At 46.7% G+C, this 19,947-nt stretch overlaps 1 protein-coding gene across 9 annotated transcripts in view; it reads left to right on the forward strand.

Moving 5' to 3' along the window:
* Window positions 1–19,947, forward strand: part of Pxk (PX domain containing serine/threonine kinase like) — a 50,072-nt gene that overhangs the window by 26,787 nt on the left and 3,338 nt on the right. For 2 of the 9 annotated variants that reach the window (XM_010643131.2, XM_010643138.3), the window contains 10 exons: window positions 2,014–2,118; window positions 2,628–2,729; window positions 4,065–4,226; window positions 4,821–4,938; window positions 5,872–5,950; window positions 7,883–7,931; window positions 12,010–12,087; window positions 12,612–12,698; window positions 13,135–13,204; window positions 14,415–14,474. In XM_010643131.2, coding sequence (XP_010641433.1) covers window positions 2,014–2,118; window positions 2,628–2,729; window positions 4,065–4,226; window positions 4,821–4,938; window positions 5,872–5,950; window positions 7,883–7,931; window positions 12,010–12,087; window positions 12,612–12,698; window positions 13,135–13,204; window positions 14,415–14,474 — 910 coding nt within the window. Of the gene's footprint in view, window positions 1–2,013; window positions 2,119–2,627; window positions 2,730–4,064; window positions 4,227–4,820; window positions 4,939–5,871; window positions 5,951–7,882; window positions 7,932–12,009; window positions 12,088–12,611; window positions 12,699–13,134; window positions 13,205–14,414; window positions 14,475–17,842; window positions 17,881–19,947 lie in introns of all 9 variants that reach the window. The other 7 variants (XM_019210509.2, XM_010643132.2, XM_019210511.2 and 4 more) reach the window with 7 other exon arrangements.

The following is a 19,947-nucleotide window of genomic DNA, read 5'->3' on the forward strand; positions in this document are numbered from 1 at the left end:
TTTTTTTTTTTTTTTTAAGTTACCAGGGATCAAACTCAGTACTGTTGTGCTTGCAAGGCAGGCGGCAGAACCACTGAGCTAAATCCCCAGCTCACTGAGCTAAATCCCCGGCTGGCTGTACCTTTTACTTAACTAATTTCCTAGACATTTAGATGTCCAGCTTTTCCTGTTATGTAATGAAAAATGTGATGAGCACAGTGGCACATGTGTGTAATCCCAGCCTCATGGGAGTCTAAGGCAGGATTGCTAAGTTTGAGGCAAGCCTGGGTAACATAGCAAGACCTTGTCTCAAAATAAAATTTAAAGGGGCTGGTAACATAGCTTAGTGCAAAAGTCCTGGTTTCAATCTCCAGAAAAAGAAGGGAAGAAGCTATAATAACAATTTTAGCTGGGCATTTAGCTCAGTGGTTCTGCTGCCTGCTTTGCAAGCACAAGGTCCCGAGTTCGATCTCCCGTACCAAAAAAACCAAAAAACATATATATAAACACACATACATATATTGCAGTTTTAGCTTACTATTTGTACCCAGATTGGTTCTCCTAAGATATATGCCTAGAATTAATAAGTAATATGTGGGGAGATATTTTGAGACTATATAAATATCCTACATCAAATTCATTAGTTTAAGCTTTCACCACCCCTTCTGCATTTATTAGTTGGCTTTCTGTCATAAGGAAAACCGTCTCTTCCTCCTTCCTCTCTACTTTCTCTCCCTCTTTTTTTTTTGGTATCAGGGATCAAATTTAGGACCTTGTGCTTGCAAGGCAGGTGGTGGCGCCACTGAGCTAAATCCCCGGCCCTTTTCTTCACCTCCTTTTTTGAGAGGTTGCTGGGGATCAAACTTAGGGTCTCATGTGTGCTAGGCAAGGGCTGTACCACTGAACTGTACCCCCAAGCCCTTTTATTTATATCAGTATCAACTTGGGGATATTTTTTCTTTTGGTTCAGGGGATCAAACTCAGGACCTTGCGCTTGCAGGGCAGGCACGGTGCCACTGAGCTAAATCCCCAGATTTTATTCCACTCATTTAGTTTCTTCTTGGGGGTGATGAAAATGTTCTGTAACACATTATGATGTGATATAACTAAATGTACTGAAAACTATTCAGTTGGATACTTTAAATAGGTGAGTTGTAATAATATATGACATATATCTCAATAAAGCTGTTAAAACATCAGCAACAATTGTTCTGCTGTGATGACCAGGAGAAAGTTCGTGGTCAGTTATTATGTTTTCTTGGACACACACACCATTCCTCCCTTTCCAGTCCCCTTCACACCCCAAATCCCTGCATTCTCAGCTCCCATGGGTTTAAATGGCTGCGGAACTCCTTTGAGCCTAACGGGCTTTGCAACTCTGGTCTGGAGCCAGTTCATTCCAGGTTATATGAGGACTTTCCTTTTAGTATGAAGTAATCGGTCTCGTCCCACCATACTTGCTTTATGTCCCTGTCCCCATCTGATGAGGACACTGGGATTCCTCATATTTTGTAGAAAGCCAGGAAGATTCTTGCCGGCTGCTTTGCAAAAGGGCTGAGTTGCCAGAGATGCTGCTTTTGTTTATTTCCTGGCTGTCAGGCTGCCTGACTTGGTGTCCAGACAGCAGTGTGGAATACCAGGCAAAGCTGTGAGCAGGCACTTTATCCTCGTCCCCACTTGAGTGCTCTCAGACTTGGCTGTGTACTTTGCCAGTTTGCAGACACAGAATATCAAAACCGCTACTCCCCAAATGCACACTTTCCCCTCTTCTTCTGTGCTTTAGCTTGAACCGTGAGTAAGCACACACCTGAGTGGGCGCCTTCACGAGGAGAGCTCCCCAGGTCAGCCGCTTCTCTTTGTCGCTCACGTTTATGTCCACTGAAGGAGGAACTAGTCGGTCATCTCATAACTGGAAAAGGCCGTCCCTTAGGGAGTGTCATCACATTGGTGCCTGACCCTGCATAACCAGACCTGGGCCTGAAAGGACCTGGATCTTCAGGCAAACTAACGTGGCTTTCTTTTTTGTCTTGGCAGCACCCTTACATTTACCGGGTTACTTTTGCCACAGCCAATGAATCCTCTGCATTGCTAATCAGGATGTTTAACGAAAAAGGAACTTTGAAGGATCTGATCTACAAGGTATTTATGGTGCAAGTTCACGATCATTACGTTCTCAAGTCCCTTTAGAACCTGTTACTGATGCTTAATACCTAAGCTTCCAAATGCAAGACCTCAAGGGTTGTATTTTAGTTTCGGATCTTAGTCAGAAAGAGTCGACCTAGTTTGGTTAAGTAGCAGTCTTTACACTACCTGAGGGAGAGGCAAGACATTTGGTGCCCGGGTCCACTCCATTTCAGACTGCTGTCTTGGGTCAGTTTTAAAGTTTGCGTCTTACACATGTTAGCAACATCGTACTGAAGAGCTCTGACAATGTGCAAGTTTGGGAACTGCTAAGGCAAGACTGGGCGCATCCTGGACCCCAGCAGGGGCCAGAACTCAGGTCAGCCTCTGACAGCTGCTTGGCTGTTACACTTTGTGCCCCACGTCCGTGCCCTGGCCGTCTTGGCTTCTCTCTTGCCTGTCTAGGAAGCAGGGTGCACAGCGATTCCTCTGCCACTTCCCTGTGTGTTTCTTGTTCTTCTCCAAAGGCAAAACCAAAGGACCCATTCCTAAAGAAGTACTGTAACCCTAAGAAGATCCAGGGCCTTGAACTCCATCAAATAAAAACATATGGACGGCAGATATTAGAGGTAAGAAGTCCTTGGCTTTTGTGTAAGTCTCAGTGAACTTTCATCCAAAGTGACATTATCCTCATGGAAAAGTTCTCAGCTAATATCCCAAATCACTGACATTGTCTGGTTGTTTATAAACAGATAGTAAACACATTCTACCCCCACAGGCAAATATTTGATGTGAAGGTGACGATAACTTAGAGCTATAAAAATTCCAAGAGCTTTAGCTGTTGGAATTTCTGTCTGATTTCTAAGAATTTTGCTGAGCAGACAACTTCTGCGTTCTCTTCTTTGATCCGTATCTCTGTGCCAAGAGGTTTTTTTATTGTTTTATCGACATGTACCCCTGCATCTCCCTCGCAGAAGTGCGACCAGCAGTGAGGCCTTTGCCCACCGGGGCGGGAGACGAAGCTCGGTATTAGCGTGTGTTCTTCACATCAGAAGGCCTTGAGTGTGATCCCTAGCACCGAAAAAGAAAGAAAGAAAGAAAAGAAAAGCCTTTCCCATGTCACTCTAGATTACGTTCTCCAAGCTTCTTGGACTGTGCAGTAAAAATATTTACGCACAGCACTCCCTCCTGGTACATGTATTTAACTGTAAATGACATACATGCACTGCTGCCAGTATATTTTTGAATGTAAGTTAAGAGAAAATACGATTTTTAAAACTAGAAAGAGCAGTTGTGTTCTTTGCTCTCGGTCCTCAGTGTTTTGCCCTTGGCACCTCCTCCTGCCGCAGCTCCTCCAGGTCTCTGCAGGGATGTGCAGGCATCTCTGTTCCCGGGAGCCGCTGTTTATTTAAGTGGCAGCCGAAAAGTCACTTCTTTTTGTGGAAGACTGCTGTGTGTTTCTATTAATAAACAGATTAATTTGAGCAAAGATGGGCCTCGGGCTTTTTTCAGCTCAGCCCCCTTGTAGCTGGCGGAGATGCCGGTGTGCCAGCTTGTTCTTTGGTGCAGGAGGACCTGGCCTGGCTGAGAGCGCTGGGCACTGGGATCCGGAGGTGCTTACAGCAGAACCTTTGGTATCAAAGCTGTTCTCTCCAGGGAGCTTGGTCCTGGGAAGATTCAGCATCTCCCTTTCCCAAAGAAGGAGCAGAGGTGGAGTTTCTCTTCAGTAGTCTCCCCAGTGGCCTGTTTGATTTTGTTTCAAAACATACTGAGTTTTTTTTTCTTTAGGTTCTTATTATTTCTTTTGATTTCTTTTGGGTGCTGAGGATGGAACCCTAGCTTCCTACTGAAGGATTTAAGCCAAGGCCTCCTGCATCTTAAGCACACTGTACCCCCAAGTGCACCCCAGCGGTTCTGTCCTCTGAGTGAGGCGGGGTGTGTAACCTGTATGTGTTTGTTAATAGGTGCTAAAGTTTCTACACGACAAGGGGTTTCCTTACGGGCATCTTCATGCCTCTAATGTGATGCTTGATGGGGACACTTGCCGGCTGCTGGACCTTGAGAATTCCTTATTGGGCCTTCCTTCATTCTACCGACCCTACTTCACACAATTCAGGAAAATCAATGTAAGCTATCAAGTAGCTAAGCAGTAGGTTCATGTTTAAGTGTATCGCAAGCTAAGTTGAAATGGCAGATGGGGCAAGGAAGGGAGTAGAGTGATTGACTGCAAAGCTGTAGCGGGTAGGACCACACCTTTTGGTTCAAAGGGTATCTATCTTGTGAGCTTTTTTCTTCCTTCCTTCCTCTCTCTCCCTTCTCTCTCTCTTCTTTCTTTCTTTCTTCCTTCCTCTCTCTCTCTCTCTCTCTCTCTCTCTCTCTCTCTCTCTCTCTCTCTCTCTCTCTCTGTCTCTCTTTCTTTCTTTCTTTCCTTTTTCTGAGACAATGTCCTGCTGCATAGCTCAGGCTGGCCTTGAACTCATTATGTAGCCTGGGCTGGCCTTGAACTCACAGCGATCCTTCTGCCTCTGCCTCCTCCATGTTGAAATTATAGTCCTGCACCACTATGCCCACCTCTTGAGACTTCACAAAAGGATTTGAGCTTCATTTTGGAGTGGGACTGCCCCAGGGCCTTGGTTCTCAATGGAAGCCTGGGGCAGGAGCCTGGGAGCCACAAAGTCAAAGTGAAGGATGAACACTGTGCTGCTCTCTTTCTCTCACAGACGCTGGAAAGCGTGGACATCCACTGCTTTGGTCACTTACTATACGAGATGACTTATGGACGGCCACCTGACTCGGTGCCCGTGGACTCCTTTCCTCCCGCACCGTCCCTGGCTGTGGGTCAGTATGTGGTTTGGGCGGGTCTTCTGGGTCCTGGTAGTCTGCAGAGCTGCTCTCCCCCTTTCCAGAGTCCTGAAAAGGCCCAGAGGAAGTTGCCATCCTCCACAGCCGGAAACATATGCCAAATGGCTTGTCTCTCAGGCTGAGACCCTTAAGGAGCTTTCTGTAAAGTACCCTAGAATTTGGAAGCAAATTGCTGTAAAGAGTCTTAATCAGATGCAGAAGCCAGGGCTGAGCAACTTGAAGCCCATCTTGAGGACTTGGGCAGGTGTGAGGAGTCAGCCCACAGGTGGCAGGTGACCGGAAAGGGACACGAGAGCCACGAACTGGGAGCCTGATGGAGCTCAGACTCCCAGACGAATTGGATCCTGGAGCTCTTCCAGCATACTGAGGACGGGCGGGAAGCACCTTCCGCAGGGACTGGGAAGGGGTCCTCCCACCCTCCCGCAGCCAGCTCAGAACTCGGGGTGGGCAGAGAAAGACGGCCAGGTAAGCGCTCAGGCCACCGTGTGACTGAGCAGTGTGCCATGCTAGGAGAGTCTGGCATCCACCACAGCTGGCCTCGTGTACTGGTTTTGATTAAAGACAGGCAAGCAGCAAAGTTCAGAATTTTGCTTCTGGATAGTGTTTACTTTGCTTTTATGAGAACAAACACTTGTATGAATGGTATCTTGACCTGTTCCTCTGATTAGTGCTGAGGTACACTTGGCTTTCTGTCCGCATGGCTTCTGAGGCCTTTCTTCCGAGTCACCGGTGACTCCAGTGTTGCCGGCATCCACTCCCCCGTATGCCATCTGTCTGAGTGTGAAGAGTTTGACACTGTTCTAATCAGGCTGCAGACAGTGGTTGCAAAGCTGTGTCGAACTTTTCATCACCCGGTGGATTCACCAGCAGTGTTCTGTGGGACTAAAATGTGTATCTGTTCATTTCAAGTGGCCGTGTTGGAGTCTACGCTGTCTTGTGAAGCCTGTAAAAATGGCATGCCTACCGCCTCCCGGCTCTTACAGATGCCGTAAGTCACTCATATGCCTTCATTGTAATCTTAATAACTGTTGGACCCCGGGCCACTGTGCGCAGGGCCTGGTCCTCAGCTGTGGTCCCCGCAGAGTTGAAGTGACCTGCTTCCAGATGGTCCCTTACAGCACGGTATCCTGCCTGTTTCCTTGTGACCTCTCCTCTCCTAGTCTGGCTGCTCTCCTTGACCATCTGCCTCCTTTTCTCGTGTGTCTCTCCTCGGTCAGCGTCAGCTGTGTGAGTTCATGTGGCACCCAGCTTAGCAAATGCCAAAGAAGCGTCCCTCGGGCGCCTCGCTCCCGAGCCTATCCCAGCGCGCAGATGGCCGCCAGCTTCGCACAGTTCACAAGTCACAGGGCCTTCAGGGTCCGCCCTCCTGGGGAAGGGTGTGTTTCTGGGCTGCTGTGCTTTTGTTTGGTCATTTTCTCCCTGGGTATAATTTATTAAACACCTAGCTGAACCTGGGATTGTGCTGCAGACTTCGCACTCAGAAGCCATTCCTTAAAATTCGGTGAGTAGTAGAGAAGAGTTTCCTGACCCTGGCGCTTTGTTGTCTGTACCAGATTGTCAGCTAACAAATGCACTCGGGAAACAGTAAGGGACAAACGAGGCAAGGGAAAGCTTGTATGTGCAGCTGGAGTTCAGAGGAGGCAGATTCCTTATTCTTTCTACAAGTCGTTTTGTTTCGTTTTGTTTTTCGGTACTGGCGATTGAACCCAGGAGGGCTGTACCACCAACCTACTTCCCAGCCCTTTTTAATTTTGAGACAGAGTCTTGCTAAGTGGCTCAGGTTAGCCTTGAACTTGGATTTTTCTACCCTTCTTGCAGTTCTCTTCATTCTCCTATTCTAATCCAAATACTTTTTTCTTTGTCTGAGTCTTTCTACCCTGTGGGCTTCCACCTGGAGAAGAGCAGGGGGAGAGGTGTGACTTGTGTGCGATTAAAATGTGTTGTCTGAAGTAATTGGAGGTGTGGCAGAGGGCTAGGACTCTGGGGAGCATTCTGGAGTAAAGGTGACCTTGTCATTTCTGCTCAGTTGAATTGCTTGACCTCACAAAGGGGTAACATTCAAGGGAAGTCTCACGGCTACATGGGCGTCATCTGAGCAACCGTTCTAGTCAGCGAGTTCCGCGTGCTGCTGTTTTTCCAGCATGGGGAGAGCGGTGCTGCGGTCAGACCCAAGGCCTCATGCATGCTAGGCAAGCTCTCCTCCACTGAGCTATGCCTTCAGCCCGTGCTCTTGTTTTTAATAGCATACTTTTGAAGAGAGAATTTATGTATTCCCCAAAGCTGCTATTTTTTTAAATGAAGCATGAGAAACATTGGAAGCAAAATATTTTTCTCTTAGATTCCGATCAGAGTCATTCCTTTCTACTTACTTGAACGTTTATGTTTTTTTTTTTTTTTTTTTTTTTTTTTTTTTTTTTTTTTTGTACCAGGGATCAAACTCAGGACCTTATGCTTGCGAGGCAGGTGACGGAACCAACTGAGCTAAATCCCCAGCCCTTGAACATTTATCTTTTACTGAGCTATAGAATAAATTTTATTGAGGCAAGAAAAAAGAGAAAGAACAGCTATTCTGTTTAGAAGTATCTACTACTTATATCTGCAGTATCTTTGCAAGTTGCTATGTCCAAAAATATCTTTTTTTTTTTTTTTTTTTACAAATACTATATCGTCCTACAAGGGGGAAACAACCTCCAGTGCATAGCTGTGCGGCAGTGGGGAGTTGGGAGGACCCTGAGGTCTCACTTGGTGATCTGTGACACCTTTGCCTTTCTTGAACCTCATTAAAGGTGGGCTGGTGGGGCTGAGTGTGTGCTGGGACAAGGGAGACTTCTGAGGCTCACCATGTCATAATCCGCTTGGGTCCTATTCTGAGAAGGTACCTTGTTTAATGAAGATTTTGTTGCTTGTTTTTTCTTCACAGATTATTCAGTGATGTTTCACTAACCACTTCTGAAAAGCCACAGTTCAAGGTAAAGCAAATCTTGTCATATCATTATTTTGGCTTAAACAATAAATAAGTTGGCTTTGAAAACCACCCCTCTTAAACTAAGAAAGAAAAGATATGCAATAGGGAAAATTTGGAAATAACCTAAATATTTTACAATTACAGACTAGTTTTTTGTTTTGTTTTGTTTTTTGGTACTGGGGATTGAACTTGGGTCCTTGTGCTTGTGAGACAGGTGGCGGAAACAGTGAGCTAAATCCCCAGCCCTCGAGACTAGTTTTATAATTAATAATGCATCTATTTGAAAAATATTTCATCTGATGACCTGAGATGTGTAAAGGCATTTTAGTAATATGGAAATTATCATGGTTTGGGCTAAGGTTAAAAAAAAGCAGACGTAATATGCAGCACGCAAAGCCACCATCATCTCTAGAAGAAAGTCTGGAAGGAAGTCTCCTGGGAGGCGGTGGTGGTGTCACAAGGACGATGAGACACCAGAGCGGGGCCTTGCTCTGCTCTCAGGACGCTGGCCATCGACTATAGCAGCGCATCTCAAGCATGGCGCTTGACGTTTTGGGTCAGGTCATTCTCTGCTGCAGGAGCTGGCCTGCATCCTGCAGGGGTGACGCAGTAGCCTGGGCCTCTCCCCTCAGTGCTGGCGATGCTCCCGGCCTCTCCCCACTCTGTGGACAAGGGCTGGGGGTGGCTCCATGGTGGGGTGCTGGCCTGGTGTACCCCGGGTGGTGGGTTCATCCCCAGCACTACGGAAAGCACCCAAAGCCATCAGAGTGTCCCAACTCGAGAGCCTCTGACCCCACCTCTGAGCCTCTGTGTGTAATGGGTGAGTCCCAACATCCTGCTGTCAGTGCACCACTGAGGAGAGCTTTGTGGATTCCTAGTTCTGAGCCTGGTTCTCCCAGTGTGCAGTTCATGCTGACTTGGGTGGGCATCCAAGGGGAATTTTCTCTCTCCTTTGTGTATTCCAAAAGAACACGTCACACTGTTATGAAAATAAAGTTAGAAAGGAAAAGAAATAGAACCAAGGTGGGGCTAGAGACTATATAGGTAAGAGACCCTTCTTCTCTTTTGTCTGCCAGTCAGAGGAGTGAAGACAGTTGTTTCTTTGGATCTGAGGGAACAAAAAGCTTTCTAAGTTCAAATTCATCTCTTCTTCACCGAAACTCCTTAGGAAATGTATTCATTCATCCTGTCAATAAACATGCTGATGTCAATAAAAATCCTGATGTTCCAGCCCTCAGGATTCTGGGATTAGGATTAGACTTCAATCCTCTTCTAAACTACAAATCCTCACAGCCAAAACAATGTGATTTTAGCTGTGTGTGGTGATGCACTACTGTAATCCCAGTATTTGGGAGGCTGAGGCAGGAGGATCACCCACCATGAGTTTAAGGTAAACCTGAAACTGCATAGTAAGACCCTGTTCCAAAAACCAAACCAAACCAAACAAACAAAAAAGCAATCATTTTAAAAACTAACATCAATGTCTTGTATGTTGACTTTGTGGAAAGTTGAGGTGGAGACTTTTTCCTGTGTATTACCTTTTTATACATTTTGGATTTTAAACCATTAGACTGTATTACCTACTCAGTACTTTTAAAATTTAAATTTAAAAAGAATAATAAAAAGTTTAGCATGGCCTGGGTGTCTGTTTTCCAGGCCTCCACTCTGCATGGTTTAAAAAGATAATGAATTCAGAATGCAGTTAGAATTATCACCCAACAGGAAAAAGGCCTAATCTTGTGAAGTTCAGAATGTAAATTTTTCACAGAGAAATTCTCTCTAAAGTTATAAAATATTATAATTACTTGAATCGGTATGTTCCTGTAAGCTTCGTGTGTTTTTAAAATTATACCCAAAATCACATAATGTAAAATCTACCCACTTAACTGTGCATGCGTGTGTCTGTGTGTGTATGTGTGTGATGTTTCGGGGATTAAACCCAGGGCCTTGCACATGCTAGAAAAGCCTTCTGCCACTGAGCTATCTCCCAGCCCTTTCTAAGTTTTGAAACGGTCTCACAAGTAGCCCAGGTTGACCTTGAGCCTGCCTTGATCATTCCTCAGTCTCCTGAGTGGCTGAACTGACAAGTGTGCATCACCACACGTGGCCTTCTTAACTGTTTCTGAGTGTATGGCTTAGTGGTGTACTTGCCTTCACATTGTTGTGTAGCAGACTCTGAAGGGGAGCTGTGGACCTGTAGATGACTTCCCACTTCCCCTCTCTCCGGCTCATGGGAGCCATCGTTTTATTTTCTGTTTCCATGATTTTGACCACTCTAGATACCTCAAATAAGTGGAATTACATTGTGTGTGTGTGTGTGTGTGTGTGTGTGCGTGTGTGCGTGTTATATTTGTTAACTAATTGTTCCAGGACTCAGAATCTCTAGCAGCATTATTCAGTAGAGGGTTTACTCTCTCTTTTAGATTCCCACAGACTTAAAGGAGGCATCGAGTATTTGTATTTTTGTGATTAAATTATTTCACTCAGCATTATCTACTCATGATTTATCCATGTTATGACATACAACAGAATTTGCTTCTTTTGAGAGGCTAAATAATATTCTTCTCTGCATGTTTGTGTATTTACACACAAACTATATTTTCTTTGTCTCTCTTTTTTGGCACCAGGGATCAAACTCAAGACCTTGCGCTTTCGAGGCAGGAGGAGGAAACAATGAGCTAAATCCCTGGCCCTTTATCTCTGTTATGATGGATGTTTGGCTGCTTCCACTTCTGGCTGTAAAATGAAATCTGCTGTAAAATGAGCATGAGTATGCAGATACCTTTTGGAGGTCTTACTTTCAACTCTGCTGAATGTATGGCCCGAAGTGGAATTGCTGAATTATATAGTAGATCTCTGTGTAGGATTTTAAGGCACCTCTCATTGTTTCCGCAGTGGTTGTACCGTTTCACATCCCTGCCAGCCGTGTAGTGCTCCAGTTTCTCCACGTGTGAGCAGCACTTGACGTTTTCTCTGGTGGCTGCCCTGATGTGTGTGAGCTGCTGACTCACCGTGGTTTCCATTTGCACCGCTGTAGTGATGAGAGACGCTGAGCAGCTTCCACAAGCTCTTTGGCCACCTGTGAATTTTCTTTGGGGAAATGTCTGTTTAGGCCTTCTACCCAGTTTTGAACTGGGTTACATAGCTTCTGTTGTGGAGATACAGGAGTTGCTGTGTACATTCTGGGTATTAAACCCTTCTCAAATATATGATTGGCAAATATTTGCCTTTTCATTGTTGGTAGTGTCCTTTGTTGCACAAACGTTTTAAATTTTGAGGAAATCCAATTCATCTTTTTTTTTTTCTGCTTGTTTTTATTTTTTGGTGTCATAGCCAAGAAATCATTGCCAAATCCAATGTCATGAAGTTTTTTTTTTTTTTTTTCCTGTTTTAGGAGTTTTATAGTTTTTAGTCTTACATTTAAGGCTTGAACCCACGTTGAACTAATTTTTGTGTATGGTGTAAGGCAAGGGTTCAGCCTCCGTCCTTTGCATGTAGATTTTCCCACTGCCACTTACCAGAAAGACTGTGCTTTCCCCATTGTGTGTTCTTAGCACCCTTGTCAGAGATCATGTGGCCATATTCATGAGGGTGTACCTCAGGTTCTCTGTACTGTTCCTTTGGTCTAGGCATGTCTCTATGTCAGTACCACAGTGGGTTTTTGTTTTGTTTTGTTTTTGGTACCGGGGATTGAACTCTGGTCCTTGCGTTTGCAAGGCAGGCACCAGAACCACTGAGCTAAATCCCCAGCCCAGTAGTACCTCAGTTTTGATTACTGTGGGTATGTAATAGGCTCAAATTCAGGAGGTGTGAGTCTCCCAATTTGTTTTTCTTCTTTAAGATGGTTTTGGCACTTTGAGATCCCATTTGAAATGAGTATCATGTTAATGTTTTAGTTGGATGTGTTTGTTACTAAAAATGCTAGAGGGATTGGGGTTATGAAATGTGATGGGGATAGAATTCAAGAAGATACTTTAACTGCTTTTATTTCAGAGGGCTGCTTTCTTGATAACCAGCTGTTCCTCATTGCTCTGGTCTCAAAATCTCCAGCCACTTCACTGATGTACTTTCTGTTCTTTCAGATTCCCACAAAGTTAAAAGAGGCATTGAGAATCGCCAAAGAATCTGTAGAAAAGAGACTCACCGAAGAACAGAAGCAGGTGAATAGTCATTCTTCCTTGCCCTGTGATCGTTTGGTGTCCCCGCCCTCTACCGTGGTATTCGCAGTAGCTGTCTTGACAGACTGTTCACTCTCTAAACATTCTGTGCATACTTGCGGTCAGCCAGGCTCCAGGCTAGACACTACGCCCAGAACTGAACACTCCACTGTGGCCTCAGGCAGCCCAGTCTGTGGAGAACTTGACCTGTGCACAACGGGTGGACACCTGTTTGGGCAGGGCACATCGGGAGCGGCAGTTGGGGCCTGCATGGCCCCTGCTCTACAGATGCCACGGACCACATCCTTCTCTACGAAGAAGAAGGCAGAGGGCGACTGGGGAAGTAAAAAGGTCTTCATCCCCTAGTGTGTTCTTCCAGACCCAAGCCGGAGGCAGATAGGCTTAGCAAAGAAAATTTTCTTTTCATCAAATAATTTGATTTGGCAAAACATGGTTGGAGAAAGGTTTCATTTAAAAACTGCCTTTAGTAAATGCTTACATTTGTGGTGAATTGTGGTCTCTTAAAGATTCACCAGCATCGAAGACTGACAAGAGCTCAGTCACACCATGGATCTGAGGAAGAAAGAAAAAAGAGAAAGATTTTGGCTCGGAAGGTAAGCCGGGTGTCTCTGAACTTTTCCTGTCGGCTCTTGACTACATGTAAGGAGGTCTTCCAGGCTAATGGTCCACACTTAATGACAGATTTTGTGCTGTATCTCCTTGAAAGCTGAAAGTATTTCCAGATGACTGGTTTGTAGCTTCTTAAAAAGCCACATAATATTAGCAGAGCAGCGGGCCACGTAGTGTCCTGGCTTGTTGGGCTCATTGTGGCATGACATGATTGGAGGGAATGACTGGTTTGAGAAAGTAAAGTCAGCGCTCTTGGTTTCACTCCCCTTCAGTTTTGGCTGTGGCTTTCTTCGCTGTTATGAGGTCAGTGACGACCTTGTCTAGAGCTAGTTAAACTGTATGCCTGGAAAGGTTTGAATTCTAACTCTCAGCATCATTGTGTTGATTCTTCCCTCCCCTCCCCTTCTTTTATTTTTAAAGAAGTCCAAACGATCTGCTATTGAAAATAGTGAAGAGCATTCAACAAAGTACATCAACTCTAACAATTCAGGTAACTGATTATAGATTGTAGGGGCCCACAGTCTGGAGGTCAGGATCAGGAGTCTGCAGCTGGCCCAGCAGTTCGGGTTCTGTTGGGCAAAGAGAGGCAGTGTGGTAATGAATGCAGAGAACAAAAGAATTCTGTCCCTAATGAAGGACTGTAGCAGCATCTGTGCACTCAGGGCTGCCATGCTGGGCAGGCCCCAAAGACACAGGAGCATCTGCCACGTTCGAGACACAGACCCAAGTTAAACTGCAGGGCCTCCCGGGTTTGGTAGAGCCTGGAGAAGCTGAAATGGTCTCCAGTCCTGCCCGCTGCTCTGGACCCCATGTGTGCCCCGGGAGGGTTAGGGACAGGACCGTGTGTTGGGATGTCCAGAAGGCCCTGAAGGTGTGAAGAGCGCTAGTCCTCGCTGCCGCCCCCGGCTGTCCTTCCCCCAGCTCCCTGGCCTGGGCTTTCACTGTCCCCGTGTTTACTGATCAGGGCCAGACTGAACGATCCCTGGGACCCTTCCAGTTCTTGTAGTTTATGAATGTGTGAAGTAGAGTTTGAGTCGGAGAAGACTTGGCTCTAACTGGGCAGCAGGTGCAGCCCTGAAGCACCATGGGAAATGGAGCGTGATTGGAGAGCTAGAAGGCCAAGGGACGAACGTCAGAAGCCCTGTGGTCAGTCTCATGGTTTCACTGTAAATGAGGATATTTTCTGAATTTCGTGTAAGAAACGGAGTAGAAAGTCCACAGATTGTATAGCCTCACCCTTTTCTCCTCGAGTGTGCATCCTTGTGAAATGGAATTCTGCAGAAAGCAGCGCTGTGGGGAGGTTGCGAGGCGCTCACGCTGTCCTTGGCGAGCCCCGCCCCCCAGGTTGCCGTGTGCCTGTCTCCTGTCCTGCTCTGGCCACTGTCACTTGTCGTTGCCTAGGCATGGGGTTGGGTCAGAAGGAGATACTGCAGCCAGCTCCTAAGCCATTGATTGTGCAAAATTGGCTTAAACTAGGCGAGCTGAGTGGCAGCCTGCCTGAGAAGTGGCCTGGGACAGAAGCACTAGGGTGCACTAGGGTGACAGTGAGTGCGGTTCAGTGTCCCGAGTTTCTGACCTGTATCACATTGTGACCCACACACTAGGCCACGGGCAAATTCTCAGACAACAGTGGGTTTCTGTTGGCACCAAACTCCAAGTGCCTCTCCTTAGTCCCCATGAGCGCTTCTGTTTTATCTTAGCAGGATCTGGGGCCAGCTCACCTCTCACACCGTCATCTCCGACTCCACCCTGCACAGCAGGTTAGTAACGTGGTGGCGACACAGCTCTCTCCTCTCCGCCAGCGGGAATGTAGTTCTTCCTCCTCTTGCCCCAAGCATTTCAGGGGTTGGATGGCACCAGAGAGACCAGAGGGATTGCAACTTAGCTGCGTGATCCAGGAGAGATGCAAGTGTTCACTGGAACGGACCGGTTTTAAGGCTGATAGGCACCCTTTGGTCAGGCTTGCTCTCTGCTGAAGAGCCTCACTTAGCACTCCTTGGACCAGAGCTTGTCTTCAAACAAAACAAACGCATTAGTGCCCAGGGCCCTCCCCTGCCTGAGCTTTCTCCTCAGGGAGCCCGTCCGCACTGGGTTTGTCTCGGAGCAGAACTGATGCCGCCCCAGTGCATAGTGAAATGCCCTGCCTTCTGATCTGCTGGTAACTACTCATACTTTATTCTGCTCTTCGATGCATTTAATTATCTGAATATTTCCATATCCCTAGCCTTTGTTTTGCATTTGTGAATTAAATCAGATACAGTGAGTTCCATGTGAAAAATTTAAAAGGGGGCCAGGGATATAGCTCAGCAGTGCAGTGCCTGCCTGGCAAGCACAAGGCCCTGAGTTCGAGTCCCAGTATCAACAACCAAAAAAAAATTTTTTTTTAAGTTATCTTGGGGACTAATTAGAAAAATAATCTGATTCTGTGGAATAGTCTCATAGTACCGTCATGACTGTCTTCTTTCCTTTTTGATTTAAAACCTCTTTTCTGACTCCTCTACAAGCCCAGTATAAACTCACTGGAGCAGCATATCTCCTGTACTTCTTAAAGAGACCAGATAGTCCGAATGTCTGAGGAGCTGGCACATTGGTTGTCCGTGGAGGGCTCCTGTAGCTGTTTGAAGGGAGAATTGCTGGCAGGCCTGCTCAAGACTTGATAGTAGGATCTTCATGAACGCTTACGGTGATCCCCAGGAACTACCCGAGAATTTCGCAGTTTCATTCAGCAGCTTCCAGCTGACCTTCCTAAGAAAACAATAGGCAAATGCAAGGGGCTGCTTTGAACGCCCCCTTCAGGGTGGTGGGTCTGCCCTTGCTGGCTGATGTAATTACTGATGGCTTACCGCAGAATGTTCTGGGGCAAGGGCAGTACCTGGCTCATGGAGATGATATACTTGTTCCTGTCTTTGTCAGCAGATTTTACAAGAATTTCCCTAATACTGATCAAGACAGATCTGTCTTTTGTAGAAGTGACCTATTTAGGCTGACCGGAAATTTCTGGAGCCTCACTCCCCAGTCTTTGTAAAGCCATTTTCCAGAAGACATGGCATTAGTTTTATACCATTTGGACCTACTGAGGAAATTAGAGAATTTATTTCCATAAGCCTTCCTTTAACAAGTAAGGTGTCTGCTAAGTATGCAGCCATACACGATATGTGTGTTGATTCTCATCTTTAAATGTCTTGAGGAACTTATCCATTCAGACTTTGGGAGGAATTCAGTACCTCCGCTTTGGGTGGGAACCGTCCCACATAGTGGCAAGTTTTCATGAGGTGAAGTAATTTTTGGAATATCAGAAGAAGGGTAGGGATATAGCTCAGTGGTAGAGCATTTGCCTAACACGCATGATACCGTGGGCTCAATCTTCAGCACTGGGAGGGAAAAGTATTTTTAAAAAGCACTTGAGCCAAGCACAGTGGTATAAAGCTGTAATCCCAGCTGTTCAATAGGCTGAGGCAGGAGAACCCCAAATTCAAGGGCAGCCTGGGTAATTTAGGGAGACCCTGTCTCAAAATAAAATACAAAGGCTGAAGGCTTGGAACTCAGTGGTAGAACATTGGCTTGACATGTGTGAGGCCCTGGATTCAGTCTCCAGCATATAAACTAAATTAATTAGATAAACAAGAAAGTAAATAAAACATTTGCCTAGAATGAGAGAAGAAGAACAGAATGTTCTATGATTAGAGTCAGTCTTGGAGAAGTTTCACGCGAGGGGGGTGGCAAGGGATGGGTACTGTGAATCTGAGAGCACGGCCTTGCGGGCGTCGTGTGAATTTAGAGGGAAAGCTTATCGAGGCCAAGCATGAGGACTCCAGCTGGAGTTTCCCAGCCATAGGGGCTCCTCCTCTCCCTCTCCCTTTAATGTTTTGTTGACAAGATTATCAGTTCCACCCCTAAAGACAGTACTCTGACCTCTGCGGGGCGATTCTTATAATACAGCTCATTAAAAAAGGTAATAAATATGTAGCGTTTGACTTGTAACCTAGCTGTTCAGGCCCTGTCTGAAGTACCTGCGTTGTTTATTCATTGAAGATTTTTTCATTTATGGGGAGCCTGTGGTTCGCCAGGGACTATGTCCGGCCCTAGGTTGCAGATGAGGTCCCAGCGCCCTTGGAGCCCCCTTTCTGGAGCCTCTCAGGAGCTCCAAGGTGATCTGGTGCAGGTCCATGGTTTCTCTGGGGTCTGACCGTAGCGATGTTATCTCCCCTCCACTCCCCTTAGATAAGGGCTCCTCCCCCGGAAGGCCAGTGCACAGCGAGCACCACCTTGAGCTTCGTTCTGTGCCTGGCGTCAGGCGGGCTCCAGTAGGTAGCGCCTTCATGGTGCCCTGCGTTTGGCAGGTGGTCGTGAGTCCTTGATGATGGATGTCCGCTACTTGTTCTGCCTTAAAGCCTCCGTTGGACGAAGGCAGACTCAGCCTCAGGTTGTAGCTTCTGGCTCATCAGCCCCGCGTGGACTTGCGGGACAGGAAGGCTGGCTTCGCGTTGGGCCTGTCTTTCTCACTGCCTGTCTGCACACCGCTCCTCTCGCTGTCTTGGGTTCTCCTCACCCCTCTCCTTTTCTGTCAGTTCCTTTTTCATCCCCTTCCCCTCACTCTTCCTCCCTCCCTCCCTCCTTTTCCTTCCCCTTTGATTAACTGTCCCTGTTTAGCAGTAGAATGAGGCATCCCGGAGACGTGTGTGCTCTCCAAGGGAGGGAGGACCTCCAGGGTGCATTTTGAAGGGCATGTTGTCCTTCTAAATAAATAAAAACAGTATGTAACTGGTTCAGGAACAGATGTGAAGAGGAGGGCAGCTCCTTGGTTAGTAGTATATTTGCCGTGTTTCCCTGTTCCTGAAGCTCTGAGCCACCGGCAGTACACGCGTGACTGTCCCACCAGGTGGCCCGGACCCTCATGCACGAACTGCCCGTGGTCAGCGGCACTGGCAGCAAGACGGATTATAGTCCCATTGTGCATGTGTGCAAAGGGTCACACCCTGTTTGTAAAGCAGGGCAGTTTGCGTTGAGAATAATTAGCGTGTGATGCAGACTAATATCTTACTGTTTGTGACTGTTGGATTAAATGACACTAAAACCAGAATAATGACTTGTATCCCTTTCTCTCTCTCTCTCTCTTTGCTGTTTTCAGTAGAGCATGCACCATTTTGAACGTGAATTTTCGGTAAAGTAAGCTATGCTGATTTCTCTCTAACTTTAAAGATGCTCTGTTTCTATTTAAAAAGTAGGATCTGGTACTTCTAGATCACTGAGGTGATGAACATGTGGGAAAACAGATTTGAGGCTATTTTCTTATCTGGACATCTGAATGAAATACAGCATCTTTAAAAAGCACTATGTATTCATTTCATTTCCATCGTGATCTTCAAAAATCTTCATTTTCACTCTGATTTTAGTTGAAAATACAGCTCTAACACCTGCAAATCAACTGCATGGCATTTTGGTGTATTTTAGTTTTGGAAATCATGACTCTCAAAGTCCTGTTGCTGCAAAAATATTAGTCCTAGTCACTGTTGTACAGGAAAAAGTGTTAAGCTCTTAAGTTTTTGCTTATGTGGAGACTGGCTTTTAGCTGATGAGAAAAAAACCAGTTCTTGAGCATTTGTAAAACTTCCTGGGACATGATGGCAGTCCTCATCTACCTGAGGCCAAAGGGAAGGTGGTCGTGGAGATCTGGGGGGCTGCTGGTGTTGGGGCTCACGGCTCTATTTCCTCCTCAAATAGTGGCTAGGTCCGGTGTGGCTCTAGTATGGTCTGGTAACCTCTTGACCTTCCCACTTACACGTGTGGACCCCGAAGGAGCTCAGAGCTATAGAGACCTATATATGGCCTGCTGCTAAAATTGGCCTAAGGACGGAACACCCAGCTGTCCTTCCCAGGAGGGTGTCAAGGATGTTGCGGCATAGTCTTCCTCATTGGATCTAACCTATACTCTGGGCTATAGCAGTCTGCACCCTCTGCCAAGTCCTCCACCAGGGTGCCGGGTTCCCGTTGGATTTGGTGGAAGAGATTTAGGGAGGGGTGGAGTAGTTGGTCTTAGGGACTAAGAACAAGTGTGAAGGGAGAGATCAGGACTGACCAGCCATACCTGTTCATAAGCTGCTTTGGAGCCCCCCCATCCTGGATGTGAATTAGCATGGAAACTGCTCTTGCCAGTGGCCTGGGGATAAGGCCCTTGGAAGCCTCCTGGCAGGAGGAGCTTCCACATTTAGGTGGAGAGAGTACAGGCATTAGGCAGTGGTTCCCAGTTTTGTCATTTGGGCCCTGTATCCCACCCAGCCCTGCCACTGTTATCCCAGTGTATTGTAGCTTAAGTCTCAATAGACCTTTAACAGAAGCTTGTGAACTATTAAAAAAAAAAAAAAAAAAAAAAAAGGAAAGAAGAGGTCCAGGGATGTAGCTCAGTGCCTTACAAGTGCAAGGTCCTGAATTCAATCCCAGTACTGGGAAAAAAACCAAAAACTTAAAAAGACTGCATGTGGTGTGATCCCAGAAGCTGAGGCAGGAGGATCGCCACAAGTTTGAGGCCAGCTTGGGCTACATAACAAATTCAGGGCCAGCCTGAACTACATAGGGAGACCCTGCCTCAAAAAAAGCTACACACACACACACACACACACACACACACACAGAGGCAAATAGAAAGGCCAGAGACAGTAGATGGGGCTTGTAGTCAGAGACCAAGTCCCTGGTGTGTTCTGCTGCCTCCAGTTTTGGCCCTCAGACTCCTTGGCCTCCCCTCCCCTTCCAGAGTGTTTTGCACTAGCATGTTGGGCTTCCGCCTTGCTTGCCCAGATTACACATCGAGCTCTGCCACAGTTTTCCCAGCCCGGTGAGGAAAAGCAGGCCTGATGTCCCCTGGGGGTGGTTGTGCCCTCCGTGAGCAGAGGCGACATCAGGGTGACTGCTGTTTCCCTTGGGCAGCGAGCAGCTGTCCTTTCACGCAGTGCTCAGCATCCATGTGCTAGATAGGCAGAGGCTCAGGCAGCGCATACCCTCTACCTGATTCCCAGAGATTAAGTGGCAAGTCCCGGCCTCTACTCAGAAAATAAAGATCCAACTTCTGAACCCCGCCCACAGCGCCCAAACTCTGGCAGTACGTTTGCACTTTTAATTTCAAGCGCTTGGCAGTGAGAACAAAGCCAGCGGTCGGTTCCCTGTGAGGTCTCATGCTCTCACGCTATGGCGTGGCGCTGCCAAGCCCGAGCCCAGCCCGGGCTGACTCGAGCTCCCCAG

Source organism: Fukomys damarensis, unplaced genomic scaffold (assembly GCF_012274545.1).
Source record: "Fukomys damarensis isolate Sample0158 unplaced genomic scaffold, DMR_v1.0_HiC HiC_scaffold_28, whole genome shotgun sequence".
Taxonomy (NCBI): domain Eukaryota; kingdom Metazoa; phylum Chordata; class Mammalia; order Rodentia; family Bathyergidae; genus Fukomys; species Fukomys damarensis.